The following is a 23,081-nucleotide window of genomic DNA, read 5'->3' on the forward strand; positions in this document are numbered from 1 at the left end:
TAGTATCGTTCATACGACTTGGGACAAATGAGATTTTTGTACTTAAATTTACCGTACCTTTCATTGAAGTTTCCTCTTTTCCAATTAACGGATATTCCTCATTCGGTGGGCATGCCTCATCTGAAAATGAAACAAGGTTCTTACCTTTACTCTGTTGGGTTTAATTCTCATCTGCATTTTTGGTTTAAGATATTTTTATTAAAGTTCTGAGATCCATCTTCTATTTAGTTATAATTTAGGTTTCGGATAAGATCAAGATATACAACAACTACATATGTGTTTTTAATCCGAATGGGTGGAAAGAGTGAGATTGATAGAGTGCAGGGATATTTCGCGGGTGTCATAGTACGAATATGCCGAGTTCTTTCCCTCGACTCAGAGCAAATCACTTAAGTGGTTTTGCATAACACCTTTTTAGTCACACATTCTTTTCGATTTCTCGGATGTACAAGTGTTGGCATCTGGCATTTTATCACAAAAATTGTATACCCCTCTGAATAATCACCATGTGATATAGGTAACCTGGGCTAGATGTATATTGTGCAGATGCGTCGTCGGTCTATCTGCATTTCTGATATGGTGATTTAATCTTTAGCTTTGAATATTTACAAAATTGTGTATGAGGCATATAAAGAATTTGACATATGGATTTCTCCTAGGTTTTCCACGGAATAACTCAAATGAATACACAATCAACGACCAAGCCAGTTTCAGGTCAAATGTCATAGAATAAGAGTGATATTGCATTTAGTTTTATACAGAAAACGCAGTAACTTACGGTATTTTTAAAACTCCTTGATTTTATTTTTCAATTTAATGCAACAACTTATTGATGCATTTAACTTACATCATTCAATAGACAACGGAAATTTACACTACTTAAACCTGCCAATTAAACATCTTAGGAAACAAAAAAATAGAGACCATAGTTTTGTAACTCTGAACCTGAAATACTTTCCAGGTGAGTTTGTATATTAGATGATTAACGTTCTAGAATGTTTATGTTTCATCACTGCTGCAGCTGGAAAAAAACATCAACGGATGCAAGATTTAGAAGATTTTTCTTCGGTTCCTCAGATCATTTTTATTACGTCCGTTGCAACCAAAAGTCAGTATTTTGTGGCAATTAGCAGATCAAATGCTGTAGCTGAAATTAGTGTCACTTACTTATATCTCTGTGTTTGAGTTTTAGATGTTAAATGTGCCTGGTTGTAACATCCATCTGCTTTCGTTAAAGTATCCATGTAGGCACCAATTAAATTCTGTCTAACTAAACAAGAGTAATGTTTACACAGACCGCAAGGCATTTCTAACCATGTCTTAAATCTTAACATGGCTCCCTGAGTCCTTCTTACTTTGGCTGGATTTTTAAACGTTTTGTACAATATTTTAGTGACAAAGTACATCCTCCCTCTCTCTCGTGTTTGACATCACACTACACACAAGGTTCATCTGAAAACTCACTGTCAAAAATTTTCTCCAAAAAACTGCAGTCAAACTCGACTAACTCTTTTTTTCTCCTCGGTAGATACCGTGAAATGCCCATAAAATGTTCCTCGCCTCTAAAGTTACTTCTCCGTTGTCCCCAGCGGCAAAATTGTCATTTTCACCCAATATCACTCCATTTCTTAAAATTATAAATAGGTGTTGCATTTGTAAATAGTTTAAACTGTATAGCAATAAAATATTCCTGATATTTAATAAGTGGACTATTAAATAATAACTCCAAACCTATCAGTAGTTACAGACTAGGTGTAAGATAAAGAATGTTTAGGTGTCCGATACGGAATCGGAAATTGAACATCTGTATCGAACGATATGATCAGCCATGTAAGATTAAAAAGGTATGTAATCATACCTAAATCATGCAACTTGGTATCATCAGATACAAATATCTTTTAATTCAACACATATATGGCTATCTTAATTTTGATATCTAGGCACTTATTTAGATACCGATCACACGATGTATCTTCAAGTAACTTGGAAATATTTAAAAACAAACAAATTTATAAGTTCCACTAGTTGTTATATTTATCACACCTATATCTCATCGAAAAGTATGAACGAAGATGCCTGTATCGAGTGAAACATGCACTGTCAATGATGCTAATATTCATGCCTAAATTTAAATATCAATCAAATTTCATGTTATTTAAGTCATTTCTTAACTGTATATTGAAACGGGTTATCCACATTTATAAGGGCATTCTTTCGAAAAGACAAAGCAAATATGGATAATGCGAAATTGTCCTCCTCTAACTAGTTGCAATTTTGAAAACTTGTGGTAAAGTCACGTATCAGCGACTGCGAGATTTTCCTTAATTTTTAAAATCGTTTACGCCAATATAAGTTTCTTTACTTGGCAGCTGAATTAAAATGTATTTAAAATATTTCATATAAATTTGAATAACGTTTCATATAGCTAGACTGGTGTCTTTCTTATATAAAAGAAAAATTATCTTCTAGAAATAAAATCCAAGTCGCAAAATATGGACGGTAGAGCAAGAAAAATTGGTATCATTGCAAAACTCAAAATATTCAAAACACTTTAACGAGACGTAAACGATATTATCGCAACTTCAAAATGGATCTATGCCAAATTAATCACATCAAGAACATTAATAAAGATATATCATCAAATTTATAGGATATGATTGTGACAGTGACGACGACATTCGAACATATAAGACCTCACCGCCAATTTCATAAAATGTCACTGAAAAGTAAAAGCAAAGTTCGAGACTACGTGCTGAAAATATGTTTCTAACTAAAAGATCCGTAAAAGTAAAGGCGTTAGTAAGCGTTTCGGTAGGACAAACCGATCACTCCACCATGGTCGCATTCATCCAGATATTATTTATAAATTGAACTTATAGATACATCACAAAAATTACAGCAATAACTCTTACAATAAAACCATAAATTATGATCATTCCCAAATAGCAGACTGACATGTTTTCTTCCATTTAGTATCTGAATTTCTACATGAAATCATGCAAATGATTGTTGTTGTTGTTGTAGTTGTAGTGCAAAACGCGATTTTTCAGCACACGATAGGCTATAAATGACGGCCAGTATTAATGGTGGAGGAAGAACCCGGGAAAAAGCCGGAAAGAACCACCGACCCACGGGAAGCTACTGGCACGCTTTCTCACATACCGACTTTGGCTGAATCTGAGATTCGAACCCACGCAGCGATCCGTAACGGAGAGCACTTTAGGACCATTCGGCCCCCTCACGAAAATGAGACGAACTATATATATATATATATATATATATATATATATATATATATATATATATATATATATATATATATATGTATGTATACCGTATGAACTATAAGAAAAATGTCAGTCATAATGGTCATACTGAGACACTTTTCTTATATTTGCCATAGTTTTAGTTTCAACTTTGCTGTGATATCTTTAATTACTTTCTGGTGCTCCCTGATACATGTTTCATTTCGCATCGACGTCTTTGTTGTGCAAAAATTATGTATTTATTGTTTCATTTACGCGTTTGTTCATCATCGGTCTTCCAAAAAAATAAAGCAGCACATTTCTGTACTACAATGTCATACCAATGTTTGTAGGTTCGCCTTCCACTTTCCAACACAGTCCTTCACTTAGTCTGTTTCTACCTGAATAACAAAAATACGTAATACTTGTTTTGTATGTGTACTTCAATTATAAGACACTGAACATATATTTTATTTGTTATCGGCCAAAGGAGAAATTTTTTATATTATCTCTGAATAGAACCATAGTATGGCAAGTCGCCAGTTTATACACATTTGATATCGAATAGTTCACCATTAGGCGAAGGAATCAAACATGTACTTTTTTATTTGTGTTGTTGTGTTTTCTTTATCAGCCGTGCAGTTCAGTCCTTCATTGACGTATGACGTGGTGACAATATAAATGTTGATCATGTTGGTATATATTACGTATTGAAAATGCTCAGCACGAATCTCGTTTGAAACTGGTTGGGAGTGAACTGGCAGTTATAAGGTACACAAGGTACTTAAATCCATATAAGACCTTACAGTATTATCACATTTCGTATTTAGTAAATATAATCTGGATTATATGAAATTGTACGTTTATATAGATAGGAAATATTCAATCACTGTCTTGAAGTAGTAGATATAAAGATCAAAGAGGGGATTCCCTTCAATGAAACCAATATACATTATACATACATAATTCTGCTTGGAGAAACTCCCTCTCATTCTCTCTCTCCCTCTCTCTCTCTCTCTCTCTCTCTCTCTCTCTCATTGTTGAAAAAATTCATTCTTATGCCATCTCATGATGAGATGGTTATATGTATTACTCACAACAAAATTTTCGTTTCCACCAGATGACCGCCACAATTGATACCATAACGGCAATCAGGACTACCAGTACAATAGCAAGAATAATAGATACAGGAGCTGGTGTCAATCCATCGTCACGTCGTTCTTGTTGTGATTCTAGTGATAATAAAATTAAAATAATTGTGACCAGGGAAATGTGTGAATGTTATTGCATTTGCGTTAGTCTCATTCGTAATTGGTCCATGAAAATATTATTTAATAAGAGTATATCTTTTAGCATACATTTAGTAACCCTGGTAGTACTTTATATGGTCTATTTAAGACTCCACTATCAGCGCTCTGTTGCAAATTCTAAGTTTTCATCACCTCAGTTGAAAATGACAATTCGCAAGACATATACCATGCAGCAGAAATTCTAGTTTGAGCCAAGAATGAAAATATGACCTATATTCATTGGCAAACAGAAAACAGAATGTGAACATCATGATCAATTCTTCAGATAAGGGCTCCACTTTGGTCGTTATAAATCAGGAGACCACATAAATAAATCAAATAGACAATTAAGCAAAACCTGGTTCTACAAAAAGATAGACCAAGATCCAACAATAAACTAAGGAAACACCATTACAAATATTATTTATCAAGCGTAGCAAATTGGACGCATAACACAGCAAACTAAAGAATAGTTGCGTCTAGAAAACCCAGGAGAAAAGAGGGTTTACATTCTACCTAATATCCATAAACAAGGAAACCCGGGACATAGTTACATTCTCCGGTCCAAATGTTTTAATATCCTATGCTGTCTCAGATATCTAGTGAAAACCAAAGGATATCAAAACGTTTGGGCCAGTTCGTGAGACATGTCCACATGTTATCATCTTATCTTCAGGACACAACAGGAAAAGACAGTAAAAGCAAAGCCTACCAACCATTACCACCATATGCGATGCTTGTTTCCTTGGATGTCGTATTCCTGTATACTAATATACCGTACAGAGAAGGGATACATACATTTAAGGAAACATCAGAATAAGAAGTGTAGAAGATCCGCCTACTCTACACCTACCTCAGTTTCTGAATTTAGACCTATGAAAACTCAATAATTTTGTAGTCAGAAGAAAACTATCCACAAATAAATTGAAACTCAAAGAACAAACCCGCCCCTCATATTCTAATATGCTTTATAGGAAGACTGGACGGTCAACTTTTAGTACCAGTAGAATTCATATCGTACCAGTGGGTACGCTTCATTGATGATTTACCAATAAAACGATAACAAAGAAGAAACAATCTGGATGACTTCATATTAAAAGCAAATAACGTCCATCCTTTATTAAAACTTTACAGCAGAAGCTTCCATCTCAGACTATGTTTTTTCTGGACACATCATACCTACTGGTTGCAAGGAAACTACACAGACATCTACTAAAACCAAATTATAAACACCAGTATATTCTTCCATCCAACTGGCAACAAACATTGCATATGAACAATACCGTATAACAAGGCACTGCGTATATGACAATTTGCTCCGACGGGTGGAACTTTATAGAAAAAGTCTGAAGAGTTTTCTGAACATTTGATGAACCGAGGCTACAACAAAGACCTAATAGTGGCGTGAACACAAAGGAATAAACATGCAAACCGCAATGACATACTAAAATATACAGAGAGGGAAAAGATTGATCGGAATCATTTTTCGTAGCTACCATTAGGACAAGCCCCAATTAACTACAAACAATGGCCCATCTTGAAATCTTGTGACACACTAAAGTTATTAATCGCGAACAAACCAGTAGTAGCCTTCAGCTGCAGGAGAGGGGGAGTGGGCGGACCAAAACAAATGGCGGCGACAAATGTGTGTTACTTATCAATAAACCCAGTATTGTGGAATCAGATGCTTCTATGAACAAGAAATAAAAAACAAATTCTCGCGAATGACCTGAATTTATACGAGACACACAGAGTTATCAATATTGTAATCTGACACTTACAAAATAGCAAAAGGATGTGCCCGCCACCAGGGTGATTGACGTTGGATATCTCTTAAATATTGAGTAATTGTTATATTTTTCATTTTCCATTGCGATTATTGGATATTTCAGAATATTTTTCTTTTTCCATCTTTCTTTCTCCATTGTTCGTGAACACATCCCCTGGTTAATCGCTAAGTGCGAAGCGAAATTTTAGAGATTCAATGGGCTGTCCAGGCTGAATTTTAGTTTCGTTATTTTTTAGTCACGTATGCTAACCCCACTCTGGCTGGCTAAATTGCGTGCATCAACTTGTCAAAGAAAATTTCGCAAACTCGAGACGAGGAAACAGATTTACAGAATCAAGAATTTAAAAAAATAACTGGAAAAACTCTCTTATCAATGGAGCTAAAATAAATGACGTGGCTAATTTAAAGACAGAAACATTAACGATTCCAATAACTGTAAAAACAATAACCAATGAGATTTTGTACAATTCTGGTAAATACTGCAGTAAGGGTTCTCCAATAATTTTATAAAATCATAATTCCAACGCATAGACCGACTCAGTGAGAAAATCTCCAAGGGAGAGAATAAAACGATTTTTATGATGGCGATATCTACGAGGAAATCTACAACATATGTAAGCCTGACCCTGTATCGGTATGGCTATTTCACGAAGATGACTCTGAGTCGGACGAATCAACATTTGATCAGCTTCTTCTACCGTCTGGGGTTCTTTATGGGAAGGAATCGCTCAAACAAAATATGAAACACATTTTGGCAAAATATAACATAGACATCAATGATTTACTCCTTATTTGTTTTACAGTCTCGTCCGCTGTGTCTCATATTCCCAACAAAATAATAATGGCGTCCACCTCCAAAAAATGTATCGATAATGTGTCACAATCTTTTGTTGAGTTTGGCTATGACGGTCTTTGGAACGCAAAATATCATTCCTCTGACATGATTTCTGTTGACAATATCGCTGCTTATCCAGCGTCTTTACCACAAGATGACAAAGATATCTGCATAAAGATTATCGGTAGGTTTACTCAGGGTGCATCATCTGATAATGTACGTCGTTGCACAAGATTAATCATGGATCCAACCTAATTAGATTTTGTTATCAAGGACACAGCGGCGCGAGGTGTGTTGGTGTCACCAATAAAGGTAATTATGCAAGATGGCGAAAACGTCATTTACTACAAGGGCAATTCTTCTCAGTTTACTCATTTGAGATCATCTATGTTCGCATACTCATCAATAAACCTATTATGGATGATCAACAGATTTCCCAAAGACGGTGTTAGATTTGCCACAGATTCTTTTTGTATCAGTTATTGTAGCATGGAATTTCTTGAGCCATTTATCGAAGAAGACACAAGCGGTGTCAACTGGGGTCACAGCGAATGAAATATGAGTCATTAAAACGATGCAATCACGAGATATAGCACGGTGTATTTGAATGTACAGGTGGTTCTAATAAAACAACAAGTGCGATAGAATTATGTAAAAACTCCGACATCATTGTGTTGACAACTCACGGGCTTGACAGACAGATGATGCAATGTGGTTTCAGTGCATGCCCGTATTATAGTTTATATAGGTAGCAAGATGATGCATAGACCCCCGAACGAATGGATGAGAAATATATCCCAGAATAATTATCTGGGATGAGCTTTGTACAGTATCCAAAGGTGTTTTAGAAATATTTATTGATTGGTTAGCAACAAAATCTACTGTAATTATCATGTGTGGCGATAATGGACAGCCTCCGCCGTTTACATGTGAATCACCCACACGAATGGTTGATCAACCATGTCAGACAATCTGAAGACGTTTTGTGCAACCATCGATCACAGGATGAACAACTACGACAAATGAAATGATTAATCAAATTAAAACCTGACTAAATTCAATGTGAAATACTGTGTACCGTAATTTCAGAGATTCAAACGCCATTTATCTGGAAATGAAGGCGCCCTAATGATCTAATAGTTGTATCCAGGAAAACGTCCTTGATTCACTTCAGCGTAAATTATCCGAGCTTCACAAGGAAAAATTTCCTACTCCGCAAGTCCCGTTATGTTATTGACCAAGGGATACATGCCGACAAAATATGCTCGTTTACATTCCTGGAACTGGCATGAGACAAAAACTCGTTCTTAATGATATCGTCTATGCTCTAGTGGAGGCTGTACAACAAGCGTTGTCGTTAAAACCATTGTGCTGGAGTCTTGGATATGCAATAACAATCCATTCGTCTCAAGGATTAATAATATCAGATATCATCATCTGGATTGCCGATGATCGCATAGAATGGTCAAATTAAGTTTATCTGGCTGTGTCTAGAGTAACAAAAGTATCTCAGCTACACAGGCTTGTATACGTGTTGGAGTTACCAACAGTGTCACAAACAACAACAACGTTACCAAGAATTATTAGCGTAATGAAGAAACAATTAGTGGTTATGCGCGAGATGACAAAAGAAATTACACCCGTTTGATATTCATGTTGAATTTCTCATGAAGCTTAAACAACCACAAAATAATCATTGCGCATCATGTAGCATAATAATGTTGTAGCAATATTTTCCCAATAACGTGCACCAAATTACCGTGGACAGAATCAATAGTAACCTAGACAAAACATGCGAAAATGTCTCTCTGACATGTCTTCAATAAAACAGACATATAGGAGCTTCGTTCATCAGCGCGTGACTCTTGTTAGCGTTATTTGTTGGCGTGGGTGGGGGCAGCTAGCGTCTGCGACGCCGTATCCAATCTGATGGTTACTGGATGTGCTCAGGAATTACCTGTAATTTTTCAAGTACAAATCCACGTTGATAAGCTATTAAATCAAATATGTATATTGGTGGCTGCGTAATAGATCTCACCTCATTGAAAATTGTATGTGTTGTTAACCTCCACACGGGATAATTTGTCCTTGCTGTATCACCTTCAAGTTCACCAGGTTCATATAAATACCTCACTGTGGCTTTACTGCCCAACACTGGTTGTTGTAGCTGGTCTGGTGATTTTGGGCGTGGTATGTGTTTTTTTGTAACTGCATCGGCAGGTTTCATATAATTCTGCTCGTGACATTGTTGTTTGACGCGGCCACCACATGAGGTAGACTCGCAACTCATTCACGAGATCTGTCCTGAACGTGCAGAATTCTTGGGCATATCGATGTCCAAAGAGTCGCTGTGCAAGTGTTTGATTAAATCGTTCAATGAATCCCTGATCGCGGTGTATCGTTGTTTGTCCTCGTCTGATCTTAAGGTGTTGCATCAGCGTCGTTACTGCACCGAGACGTTCTTTGCTGGGATCATCCTGAAGCAATTGTCGCCTACGCAATGGTCATCCGGTACAAATTCGTTCAAACGCTGGTGAGAGCTCAATTGCTGTTTTATTCCCTAACGGTTCAGCCTCTTTGTATCTGCTTGCAACATATACGATATCTGACTCGTATTCATGTGTGCGCCGTTTATGTACATCATGTGGTAAAGACAAGATATCTTCCTGATGAACTTCGTTTGGTGTGCTGACATTAAATAGTCCAATGTTAAATTGTTGGGGGACGTGGAAGATAAATTTGCCACATGGTCGGTCTTGACAACCAATCTGCGGCTACAGCTCGTGTGACACTTGCTGCATCGGCGAGTTTTTTAATTGCTTCTGTACCAGTATCTGATTAGACTATAATAAATCGACTCCATTGTGTAACTGTCAGCGTTTAATTACCCGCTTCTAACACCATTTTATTTTTCATAGCCGATCTGATCAACCAATTCGCGAGTGTTACTCGTATGTTTTTTTATTCTTTATCTAACTCAGCGTGTGAATCAAACTGACATCCGTGATATGTCGTTGTTTTCTGGAATTTTATAAGCGACATTATGAACATGGCACGCTTGATCAATTCGCCCTGTTTTGGCTGAAGTCTAATATCAAGGTGAGCTCCAGGACTACAATAATTATATCCTTATCTTAACCTGAGCAAGCACCGGTCAAGCATCATCAAATGTTGCCAGATAACATTCGATCTACTATAATTGGTCTGCCTGGGTCGGTGAAAGCTCAGCTGTTGCTCAACCTGATAATGAGGTGGCTCAAATGGGATAAATTTAGTAGCGCCATCCGGGATGACCAACGATAATATAATGTTCTTAAGGAATTTAATGAATCAGCACTGTTATTGAATTTATCACATACATCGATGAGACGCCGTCCGTCCATGATCTCAAGAGGGATATCAATAATCTAGTGGTTTACGATAATGTCATGTTTGACACACAAGCAAATCAAGCCAGAATATTTTCACGGGGCAGACATAAAAACACAGATGTCATTAACGTCACTCAGCGGTATACTCAGATTTCCAAAGTGATTTGAGATGACTGTGATGTGATTTTTTATTTTTAACGTAGCTTTAACAATTTTTCAGTCATATCGCTACGATGTCTGCAATGTGGCAGTTTATAGTGATGTCTAGCACTGGGGTATCATGCCGCAGACATGTAGCATGATGTCCCACCCAGTCACATTTTCCCGACACCAGGCCGACCAGTCCTAACACTAACCTCTTAATACTGAACGCCAAGCGAGGCAGCTGTTGGTACCATTTTTTAAGTCTCTGGTATGACTCGACCGGGGATCGATCCGCATCCGAGGCGGACGCTCTAACCACTAGGCCACCGGAGCGGTGAGATTACTGCAATTATTTGGTTACTTTGAATGGTTATGATAAAATACACTTCGACATATTCATGCGACATAGTGGCCCAGCGAAATGGATTAAGTTAAGTTAAAATATTTCTTCGCATATGCTCAAAAACCCCGATTGGATTCATCAAGATAAGTTTACACGATCAAACAACACGTTATCGAATTGGTTTTGATAAAATCTTTTATTAAAAATATTCATTTGTTGTATAGTGAACCAGGAAAACATCCACTAGATTATCTCTACGATCCAACGATTTTAGCAGGATGATCTTGCGATTCAGCTCGATGTTGAAGTAATTAAATATGATTTTGAAATGATACGGCAGCGACGTGAAGAGGGTAGATATACGCATACGGCAGAGTACAGATTTCTCAAATTCCTTAGCGCGAAATGGATTTGTCGTTGGCTGATTTACACAAACAACGTGGTATAGCTAAATTTGTTCCCTTGGCAAGCGTCATTGAGAAAACGCGATGATATTTGTCTCGGCAATGTAAAACTCAAGCGGCTCTAAGTGCACGTGCGAGACAACTAAAGCGACTTGGGTTTGAGTCTGACGATGCCCGGCGACACATGGCGACCACCACGTGTTGGATTGTTATTATGTCAAAAAATATCTGTAGGGCACCGTAACCTCTCTTTTGCCGCAATAAATTTCGGAAGATATTCGACAATAATGCCATCTAGATCCTTCTTCATTTTATCGATGTCCAAACCGGGTAGTTTGAGCGTAGATATTTGTTCCTCGGTAATCTTAAAATAATGCAGAAAAAACTTTTCGTATTCGCCACTTGGTAAGAAATATATATAATTCTTGCCAATTACTGATTCTAACACAGAATTTTGAAAGTATTCTGCATCATATTTCACTAATCGCACATACGATACTATATTAACGATTTTCTGTTTAAGATTATGATTCGGATATTCAATTATATACCGCTCAAAAAAAATCTCAGATTGATCTGTGCATTTTTATCTTCCTTCGTTGTTTTATCAAAAAAAAAACGATTAACTAGAAATCCCCATTTGTGTATTTTCTTTAATTGTGATCTTCGATTCAATTCCTGTAACTGACTTGGTTGTACGTTGAAGTTCATCGTTGATTTGTTCGATTTAATATGATCCTGTTGGGATGGTTTCGACCTCCCGGATTGGGGCTTGCCTACCAGTTGCATCAGTTGTGGTTTTATGCGAGAAACCCAGCTAATTAATAGCCTCTAATCTAACAAAAGATGTTTCTCTGATGTTTGGTAAACTGTAATAAAGTCGTAATTCTGCCAGTGCGATCTAAAGTGTCCGACCATTGAGAGTTCTTATCGGAGTTGGAAAACTAATATAGAATTATGGCTGTGTTGATGTTGCTGATATCATTGTGGTCGTAGACGACGTTGTGTTAGAGATCAGTTCCAGTCGTGTCTTTATTTCTGCAGTCACTATTATCTATGCGGAAGATTCTAAATGTGACACTGGCAACAGTGGCAACGGTCTATTTCCTTCTTGTGATATCGATAATAAATATCCCTAATTGCAGCAAATTCATTGTCTCATATTGGACCGACGTTTAACACAGCTTACAATTAAGATGATATATTTATACACGCATATGTCGCAGAGTAAGTTATTTCCATGTGTTCGTGTATTTTTGTTACTGGCACATGTATATATTTTTCACGATAATATTGAGTATAGCAGCAACACCGACAACAGCTACGACGCTGATAACGTACCGATTATCGTCGTTGTTCTAGCAACCTGCGAGAAAACCGCGTATACAATATTGTCGATGACGATGATTTGTCTGAGATATTGTTTTACTTTATCATGTGCTCGTCGATGATTTCCTCCAGCGATGCCTTCCACGCACATGCTTGATTATGCCGAAAGGATTGTGTGGAATTCATTATGGAATATACTAAGTTACCAATTGAGGTGTTTTCGCGATTAAGGTTTTGTCTTCTGGATACAGTATGAATACTTCCTCAGCATTTTGATTTAACACAACTGAGACGGTTCCGGAAAATCTATCGGTGGAATGACGCCGAATATATGTCGTAAATATTTCGAATTTAGCGGCGCTAAACACGGAGAGCCTGTACACCCCAGTGACCTGAGCGCTGTGTTTGATGGCGATGTTTTGCAGTGACCACGTTGCCTATCCGGACGCTACTGTGTATACCGCGTTGATGAGCTGAGTCGTGTGAATTACACGATCTTGAATCGTTTTGATTTTTCCAGCATTTTCAGAGAGCTTGGTTTGGATAATATTTGGATTTCCAAAGTAATTATCTAGGGTTCTATTTATGTTTCTACGAAGACTTGTAAACGCGGTTACGTAATTAGCGTATTCAAATCTGAACTTGGTCAGTCCATCATTAATTGCCATTATGGAAGTCATCATATGGATGTTGCTGTTCTCCACGTATTTTGTATTGCAGCGTCATCGTTTGATTCTGGTTCTCTCAAATTAGCAATGCTATTTCCGCCCATGTTGAATTCACCAGTCATTTTATCTTCGGTTTTAGCAAGTACTTAATGATCTCAGTTCTGATTGTGGTGGTGTTGTTGTCCAAGTATTATTTTGTTGCCACGTCATCGTCTGATTTTGGTTCTCTCCCTCTGATAAATGTATTTCTGCTCAAGTTGAGATCGCTATAGATTATATATCCAATTTTTCTACTACGTCCAGTAATCTCCCCATGATTGATAGAAGTGCTTCCTCCTAGTTTTTTAATTTTCCCGTTTTTAGTACACACCACATAGCTATCTTTGGTTACGTCCGGAACTGTATCTGTCAATGGGATATTGCTCGTCTTTAACCGTCATTACTGATCCTGAAAAACAACTACCTCATATTCGTCAACATCGGTGAGACGCAAAAGATCAATGGGTTCATCTCGTGTTGCATATTTGGAAAATCAATGTCGCCTTGGGGCTTGTCTTTAGCACATCTTCCGTAAATAACTACTATTATAAACCATTTACCTGTTTAAAACTGCGAGCGGTATAATCATGCCTGACTATATATATATATATATATATATATATATATATATATATATATATATATATATATATATATATATATATATATATGTAAATGGACGAAGAATGTTGTTATTGTTGCTTTTGTTGTAGGGTTTAACGCCATTTTCAGCACAAGATAGGCTATACATGGCGGCCAGAATTAATGGTGGAGGAAGAACCCGGGAAAACCCTGGAAAGAATCACCAACCCCCGAGAAGCTACTGGCTAGCTTTCTCACATACCCACATTGGCCGTACGCGAGACTCGAACCCATTGCAGACAGAGGTGAGATGGCAGTGATCCGTAACGGTGAGCGCTTTAGACCACTCGGCCATTCGTGGTCCTGGACGAAGAATGTATGTATATATATATATATATATATATATATATATATATATATATATATATATATATATATATATATATATATATATATAGATAGATAGATAGATAGATAGATAGATAGATAGATAGACAGATAGATAGATATAATCATTTCCCTCGATGATCTGCTTATTAAAGGTTGCAGTATTGGATTTAGTTGTGCCGTCTTTAAATCATATTAAGTATATTCTTGACACACTGGTCTATAAAAAATTACAAAGAACTGCTTGGTTAAACAACGCACTAAATAATTACGATACAATCTAATTATTGAGATACATGGAGTCATTTTATCCGACTGAGAGATTTTTGCAGCCTATTCCGAGAACCTAAATCATTTCACTTATTCAAAATCTGCGATGAAATACTCACGTCATACAGTATTTTATTACTCAAAATTGGTACTCACTGGTAAGTCCCGTGCATAGATCAGAAATGTTCCCATGGTAGCACATGACCGAATCTCCCTCTGCGCATACGACATATTCCCCTGACTCAGAACTGATTCCCAGATCTAGAAGGCTTGAAGTGTGTGACTGTAATTAGGACATTTTGTGATTACAAATTTTATATGACGGCATGTTTGTGGAATGGTCAATAAAATATAATTTTGCGACCACTTAATAACAGACCTATGTTTCAAAGCAAAACAAATATTTCCCTTGTAATGTGCATGCCTCAATCGGGAATGATGAAAAAACAGTTCATTTTGCTTGAGACGCATAGTTACAAATTGTAGATAATCGGCTGTAACGGAATTTGCTATGTAGGATATTTTAAAACAATTCAATCGCTCAAACCTCTATTTGACACCTAGGAAGTTATTATTACAACTTAATAGAACGGATATTATTTAGGTTCGTTGATAAACTTTTACCAATATCTAACAAAGAGTACTGCATCAGTCATGAATTCAAGAATTATTTTTTTTCAATGCCATCAAAACATTTTAGTAGTGCAGTTATTAAATATTGGTCAAGTAATCTTTGATTTCAAAACGTCAAATTAAAAGTTTTTAATTGATTTTTCATTTGAAGTAACATGACATGGAACTTAGAGGGACAATCAGCCCTATGGTATTCTATGAATAAAGGTCTGTTAATTTAATGAAGCTGCAAAATGTAAATACTACCACAGGCGTGGAACATTTAATGGACGCCGTAAAACAATCATACAAGTTTGAAACGGCTTTATATATACTTTTATGAAAATGGAAGTTTAACATATAAGGCAAAGCTTTATCCTTGTAATTTTCGTGAAAATGAAATAAATATATTTAATAAAATTTAGGAGTTAGTCACATGTGTAGTATGGTAAATATCGTTATAGCAATGGAAAAAAGCATCACCAGGTGAGAAAAAAAACACAATAATTTGATGCCTTATTTCAGTTTCAATTAGAGCTGCAATTGGCCCTTTTCACCTCATTGCAAATCTTTTGATAAAAAAGGTATAACATTTTACAAGATTTCGCCCTTTCGACATAATTGCATAAATCAATACCTATCTCTTCGGCGATAAATGCCAATTTAGTTAGGTCTTGACCTTTGAAGCTACAAAACATTTCAAGCGAAAATGGAATGTATACTTCTTTGCTAACATTTATGACAACAAGATGTGCCGAAATGACGTCACTGGAATTAAAGGGAATTATTTCAGTTCTTATCGAAGTAACGGGGTATATACAAGATTGTATGGTCCTGTGATTTTAATATTTAGGTCTCATTCTTTGCTCGCCGATTATCAACAACTTATAATACCGTCAGAATGGCTTAGAATTAAATATGGGAAAATACAGTGAAAACATTGTTGATGGCCAGATCTTCCCTTTAATGGAATTTTAATATAGTGTCACAGAATATATAAAATCACTTTAATTTTCATAAAATAATAGTTTCATTGAAATGAGCATAATGTCAAGTAGGTATAACGATGTGAAGCTAAATTTCAGAACATATGTGAATGAAACATTGTGTTGCGAGTAGATGCTCTTAAAATAAGAAACAGAAAAGAGTGAAAGACAACAAGCTCTGTGAACTTTAACAAATATATTTATTTCCCTAGAATACAAAGTGAAAATGAGGAGAGAAAAAAAAAAACTTACGGTATCGCGAATTAAATCCCAAAATAATCCAAGAATTACAGACACAAGTCCTAGTAATTTAAAGTCCTGAATAAATATCAGTGAACGTCCAGAAAATAACCCAAAACTGAAGCCGATGACGCTGCTGTGGTAACTATTGAAGAGCTGATGTGTCAACATAATTTTGTTGAATCACAGAAATATACTTCCAGGTTTCAATATACAATAAATTCCAGTGAATGTCTCTGTCTAATAATTTCATCAGAGCACTTTTTTATTTCCAGAGAAAATAATCACTTGAATTCAATAATTTTAACAAACAAGATTCTAGCCCAAAACTCCTGGTCACAATATATAATACAACTTAAAAGTGCTAGATGTTAAAGCACTAATGATCAAGTCCTCACAATAACAAGATTATATAGTTCTCTAACTGACCTGAGGTCACAATTAGCATATTCGAAACAAAAACAGTACCTAATGGAAAATAACCTTCAAGAATGATCCTGGTGTTCCAAAATCAAAACCATTATCTGTAAAATTTACTTAGGAAACTCCAGAACCCCGACCCAAATAAACGTATTTATTTCTTCTATCGATAATAAATCTGATATTAAGTTCATAAACATAGAGAATAATTTAGCTATGTATTAGTTGTTAACATAAAATGAAATAAAAAATAAAAAAGTCGATCACGCCAAGAAAAAAGGAACTCAGTTTTGAATAAAGTCTTGTCTAGCATACAATGTTACATTACAATAGCATGTAATGAAATAAAATTATTTTTTTAAACTAACGAATGAATAAATAAACTAAATACACATAACAATTGCATCTAGCATCTATATCAAAAATGTCTTATTAGTCTAAAAGATACGATGTATTATTTTATACAATGTGGTCATTTGAATTCGTGCTATGAATGTGGATATAGTGGACTAGAATCTGTACACCTTTTACTGTGTAGTGCAAATTATGTGCTAAGTATCTCGTATTTCAGGACTTGAGGACGTTAACGATGCTTTCCATCAAGCAAATTTAATTTTACCGGCTATGCTTCAAATTCAGCATGACGTAACAATATCATTAAAATTACTAACATTTTATTGTGGATTTTACTGCATTATATTTTAGCATCTAACAAAGTAGAGACACTCTATAATCAGGTGCTGTTAAAATCAAACATGGTATATGTCCAGACAAATGTGTAGACTCATCCATGATATATAAGGATAACCTAAATCGAAACTTTAACCAAGATGACAACTCTTTATTTGTTACCGACATGATGTTTCAAAGCTAAAATGATATAGGATGTATGTAATACGATTCAAATATGACACTCGTGATCTGCAAAACAAAGACGGAAAACACTCACCTCTAGGATAGCAGTCTTGCTAGTATTTTTCCATTTCGGTGTAAGAGGAGGTGTACCACATCCCTCAAAAGGTATTTCTGCCTTCAAAATTGATCCTTCCTCTGTGATGTTAGGCTTGCATTTACTCGATGGCGCTACTGTCGACAATATAACACTAACAGTTATTGTCTTTCGCATAATAATTAATGTATTATACATGCCAAAGTCAAGAAAAGAGTAATAAAAAGGTTCTTTTTTTTGCTAACACTGCCTATGGAACTCATTGTCAATTGTGTACAACGCGGTATTTTAACGCTTGAACAAATATTTGAATGACAAAACCACGTTTAATCAGAAACTCAAATATCATTCTGCTGTAAATTTACGATGTTCAGATTAGATTTTTGTACATGTTTTATTACACTCATATTTCTTTATTTCTGCAGATAAGTCCTTTGAAAAGGCACCAAAATTAGATGTACCCATAATTTCAAGATGGGTCACTCCTTCTAACTTGTGATCAGTGGACGCAAGCGTCAGAAATAACCAGTATGAACCGCTGTCTGATCTGTTTGCTTTCTTTAGCTTTATGCCAGTTTCTCCTATCTGCATCAGTCGGCCGATATACGGAGGGTATTCCTTGAACCCTTTTCCTTCCAGCCATGTCGCTAAAAGACTATCTTTCCCCTTGTACCACGCCATGGCCTTGACATCAGTGAGCGAATATGCCGGAAATTTCTGCCATATCAGGTTAGCATCCTCGTCTTCACACTTAGCTTGGGAGACTGTATTAAATAGACCTTTATAAAATGTAAGAACAGATGTTAGTAACGACGATATATGTCAAACAATAAAATGAATGAGAGAGATTGTATTGCTGCTGTTCAAACTTCAAAGGTCGATGCTTATTGCCTTGTAATACTGTTATAAGTGAAAATTGAACGGTCTTTCCTAAGAGTTCGACATACTCAGCTCGCAGCTGTCAGCGGAAAGAAATAGAGAACCAGTTGTAAAAGAATACATTGTTCACTTAAATCTAAACTAACATTAAATTACAAAGTATGTTCGTATGAGATGTTGCCTATCTTCCTAAAGCATTCCTACAACGACTACCCAGTCTATATTTAGTCTCAAATGTGATTCCTTGGCAGAAAACTGTTTTCTATAATTTAATTATTTTGAGATAATTTAATTTTGGGGTATGGGATTTGTCTTCATAGTGTTTTTAAGTGGGGATAACATTTTTGAATTAAGATTTTAAAATAACTAGAAGACTTTATTTTCGAAAGCTTTCTTTCATCTTTTAGATCTAAGTTGTACTTTATACATACTTAATTTAGTAATAACGTAGGAGGAACTATAATATTCTTCTGACATATTGATAATTTCATTATTCTGGAACAAAGAAACTTACGATATGACTATAATACTTTTACTCACCTAAGGTAAGTGACGTCATCGCCATCAGAAACAAATATTCTAACAGAAAACACACGGCATGGTATTTCAATGAACACGACCTTCTCATTTTCCTGTAAGGTAGAAAAAAATGAAGATTAAAACAATAATTATTTTTATTTCAAATTTTGAGAAATTTAAAATTTCGTTTTAAAAGAAATATAATACATAGAAAGAATGATTTGCTAATGTACTTTGAAGGTTGCTAGCATAATGAAGAACATTACAAATATTGGATATCTCCTGAATACAGTGTATAGACATATCTTATGAATGATGCAGTATAGCTTGTAAGTTTAAAGTGTAACCAGTTGAAGTTTACAGGAAATCTTGTGAACACCATATCAGTTTCATAGTTTCGAAGGGACATAACTTATCATTGCCGTGTAATAAGCTACTTTATGAACTGTACATATTGTATATAACTCAATCAAAAACGGCATATGATATGATTATAAGATACCGTGCAATAGATGCAATCTTTTTACATTATTTTTGAAAAATAATAACTTTTGTGTTATAAAATACATTGCAGTACCTTTACAATCTCTGCTAAAATGTACGACAAGTATTTTTAATCATCTAATATCTGCTTTATATTGTTCAAAATAACTTACTGAAAATTACATATCTTACCATTTATAAGCAATCTTATTTAACCTGTGCCATATAAAATATATCATAAAGTTCTGTTTGGAATAAGGACTGTTTTTGAGAGCTATATGATCTACATAATGAGTTATATTAGTGCATGAAGTGATGTTATTGTATATATGTAATAAATTCTATGTCCACGTGCTGTTTGCTATGTAAATAGTATGTTGATATAACTAAAGATGACATTTTATTTATCCCATCTTTCAATGCATTTAATATTATTTATAATTCTTACTGATGTGTTATCCATAAATTATTCATAAGATTTTAAATAATAAGATAAATATAGTTTTACCATGTTATGCCATGAAGCTGATTTTTTTAATTATATATTTAATGAAAAAAGCACCATATAAACATGCTCTTAGCAGTCAAACGTTATCATTCCCAACTTACAAATCAATTTAAAAGTGATCAAATTTCATTAAAAAATTAAGTTTGTTCTCAGATTTCCATCAAATATAAAGAAATAAAAATGTCAACAAAAGACTAACCAAAACAAAAACCCTAAATCCCATATGGAAATGGAACAGATCTTTTTGCGTGGTAGGCAAACGCCTTATCGATTTAGTTAATTTGTGTATTGAACCTCGGGTCACATTGATTGCTACATCTGTATATATTGTTATGTATATTTCATTTACATAGTTTGTTAGTTTTTTTATTATTCTTTTTTTATTTCATTACATGCTATTGTAATGTAACATTGTATGTTGGACTTGACCTTGTCCAAAATTGAGTTTATTTCATCTTGACCTAACAGACTTCACTTATTTATTTTTTTAAATAACTTATGCATAGCTAAATTATTCTCTCTGAGTATGGGATGAATATCAGAATCATTATTAATGAAGAATTAAATATGTTTATTTGGGTCTAGGTTTTGGAATTTTGTGAGGGTTATCCAGGTTTTGGGTTTTATTTTGTAAACATTAGAATCATTCTAGAAGGTTATTTTCCATTATGTAACGGTCTTTTTTTAGAAAATGCTTATTGTGACCTGAGGTCAAGTAGAAAATTATATTTTCTCGTAGCTAAGAGGATTATTTATTCGTGCTTTAAATCTTAGAACAATCAACTTGTATTATATGGTGTGACCAATAATTTTGGTCTGAATTTTATTACTTCAAACTTATTGAATTCAAGTGACTATTTTCTCTGGAAATACAAAACTGATCTGATAAAATTCTTGGATAGAGACATTCACTGGAATTTATGGTGATTTTGCACCCGGAGTTTTATTACTGTGATTAAATAAAAGAATGTTGACACATAAACACCACCTTATTAGCTACCACAGACACATCATCGATTTTAATTAGATAGTTTTCCCCACTAAAATCATTATCTAACTGCGGTACGAGAGACAAGATAGGCTGTAATAAAATCAAATGACTGACCGCAGCTCAGACGATGGTAGGACCTTTTTTATATAAAAAAAATGTCTCGGCAGGAGTACCTTGATTTCGATGCCCTGTATGTTACGGGTTTAACTCCGCTTTTCTCTTCTGAGGAATGCCACTGTCACAGAAGCAGATTTTCAAATGTTGGTTCGTCTTAAGGCAGTATGATGTTCGTTTCTTTCTAGTAGTCTAAAACAGAGACGATACGTTGTTATAATTTGTTTCTTTCCCTGCCACGGATGAAGGGGTGGGGATGTATGAGTGGAAGAGTTACAATTTGTAATTGCAAGATCATAACCTATCTTTCACGACAGTGTTTCCTATGAAAACACATACCATATTCTAAGTTGAGTAAACATACAACTCGCCGGAACAATCGAAAATGTTCTTTCCTAAAGGGATAGTATTTATGTATAATATTTGTATTACATTTAGAACGTAAGCATAATGAACAATATATCTCTAATTAATAAAACCATCTGATGAAAAATAATACAACCATATTCTCAGTATATTTAAATTCAACCAAATGCACTTAACGGAATGTCGTAACCATAGGTGATTTTACTTGAATATTTGTATTAAAAGCTTTTTCATACTGCATAAAGAAGACTCAAACCAGATTAAAGTAATAATGTATTTGTCAAAATAATAATTTCGAACGTACAACGTTTTGTTTCGAATCCACAGAAATATGTTGAACATGTTTTATAGATTATGCACGTATACAACCAGAAATTACCTTCATCTGACATATTTTTAATGTGTAGTCCTTGATCAAACATCTTCCAATTCGGCTTTTAATGTCGAATAAATGACGCCATTTTATATTTGACTGTGTATTTGAAATTCATCAATAGATATGACCGTGAGGAAAGATTGCTTCCAAACATTCTACTTTCCAGACACACATACATATGAACTGTTGGTGCAAATCTATTGCTGAGTTCCCGTGTCTTATTGTATATTTCCTTGATATGGTAAACAAAACCGCATCATGCTCTTTATTAAATATGAATGGAAGATATGTGGTTTTCATTTAGGTTTTGAGAATTACATGTGAAGTTATATACGTAACAAGAAAACGTTTATCATATTTTATATTCACTGTATATGACGTTTTCCCAAGCAATGTACCGCTATTCCAATGACCTCAGTCTTACAGTATTTCCATAACTTTATTTTTGTGCTAGTTACTTCAATGTGCAGCCCTATCAAATTCTAAACATAGAGCACAGTCACAGGAGAACGGAAATTTCAGTTGATTACTTTATATTAGAAGTCGAATTGGTACCATTTTCTTTATTTAAAACAATATGTCATCATGTGAAGTCGTTCAGTGAAAAGCCCATGCTGATATTTTCATTAATTGGACACTGTGGTGGCTATCATGGATATCTGAGCGACGCCATTTTTATTTAGGACCAATCAGATCTAAGAAGAACTCTTTTAGCACAACCCAATATTGATATGACTATCCATTCCGGAGGAATAGCAATAACCGGATAATCAAGATGGCAGCTGTGACATCCATATTCAATATTCTGAAGGGACAATTTTCATCCAGAACCATCCAAACATCATACGAAATGACCACTCCATGTAAAGATGACGTGCTGTTCAGGAGGCATATCGGTAAAAAGATATTCAAGATGACCGCTGTAGGGGCCATATTTGACATC

General features: G+C 35.1%; 1 protein-coding gene across 3 annotated transcripts in view; it reads right to left on the reverse strand.

Moving 5' to 3' along the window:
• LOC149807558 (uncharacterized) overlaps positions 1 to 23,081 on the reverse strand; it is a 74,343-nt gene that overhangs the window by 14,438 nt on the left and 36,824 nt on the right. For 2 of the 3 annotated variants that reach the window (XM_089967746.1, XM_089967753.1), the window contains exons 2-9: positions 21,456 to 21,588; positions 19,322 to 19,413; positions 18,364 to 18,681; positions 17,903 to 18,039; positions 14,852 to 14,978; positions 4,343 to 4,477; positions 3,587 to 3,646; positions 58 to 120 (exon numbers count right to left, since the gene is read on the reverse strand). In XM_089967746.1, coding sequence (XP_089823872.1) covers positions 58 to 120; positions 3,587 to 3,646; positions 4,343 to 4,477; positions 14,852 to 14,978; positions 17,903 to 18,039; positions 18,364 to 18,681; positions 19,322 to 19,409 — 928 coding nt within the window. In that variant the 5' untranslated portion in view covers positions 19,410 to 19,413; positions 21,456 to 21,588. The remainder of the gene's footprint in view (positions 1 to 57; positions 121 to 3,586; positions 3,647 to 4,342; positions 4,478 to 14,851; positions 14,979 to 17,902; positions 18,040 to 18,363; positions 18,682 to 19,321; positions 19,414 to 21,455; positions 21,589 to 23,081) is intronic. The other variant, XM_089967763.1, reaches the window with a different exon arrangement.

Source organism: Sinohyriopsis cumingii, chromosome 1 (assembly GCF_028554795.1).
Source record: "Sinohyriopsis cumingii isolate HCF-2022 chromosome 1, ASM2855479v2, whole genome shotgun sequence".
NCBI lineage: Eukaryota > Metazoa > Mollusca > Bivalvia > Unionida > Unionidae > Sinohyriopsis > Sinohyriopsis cumingii.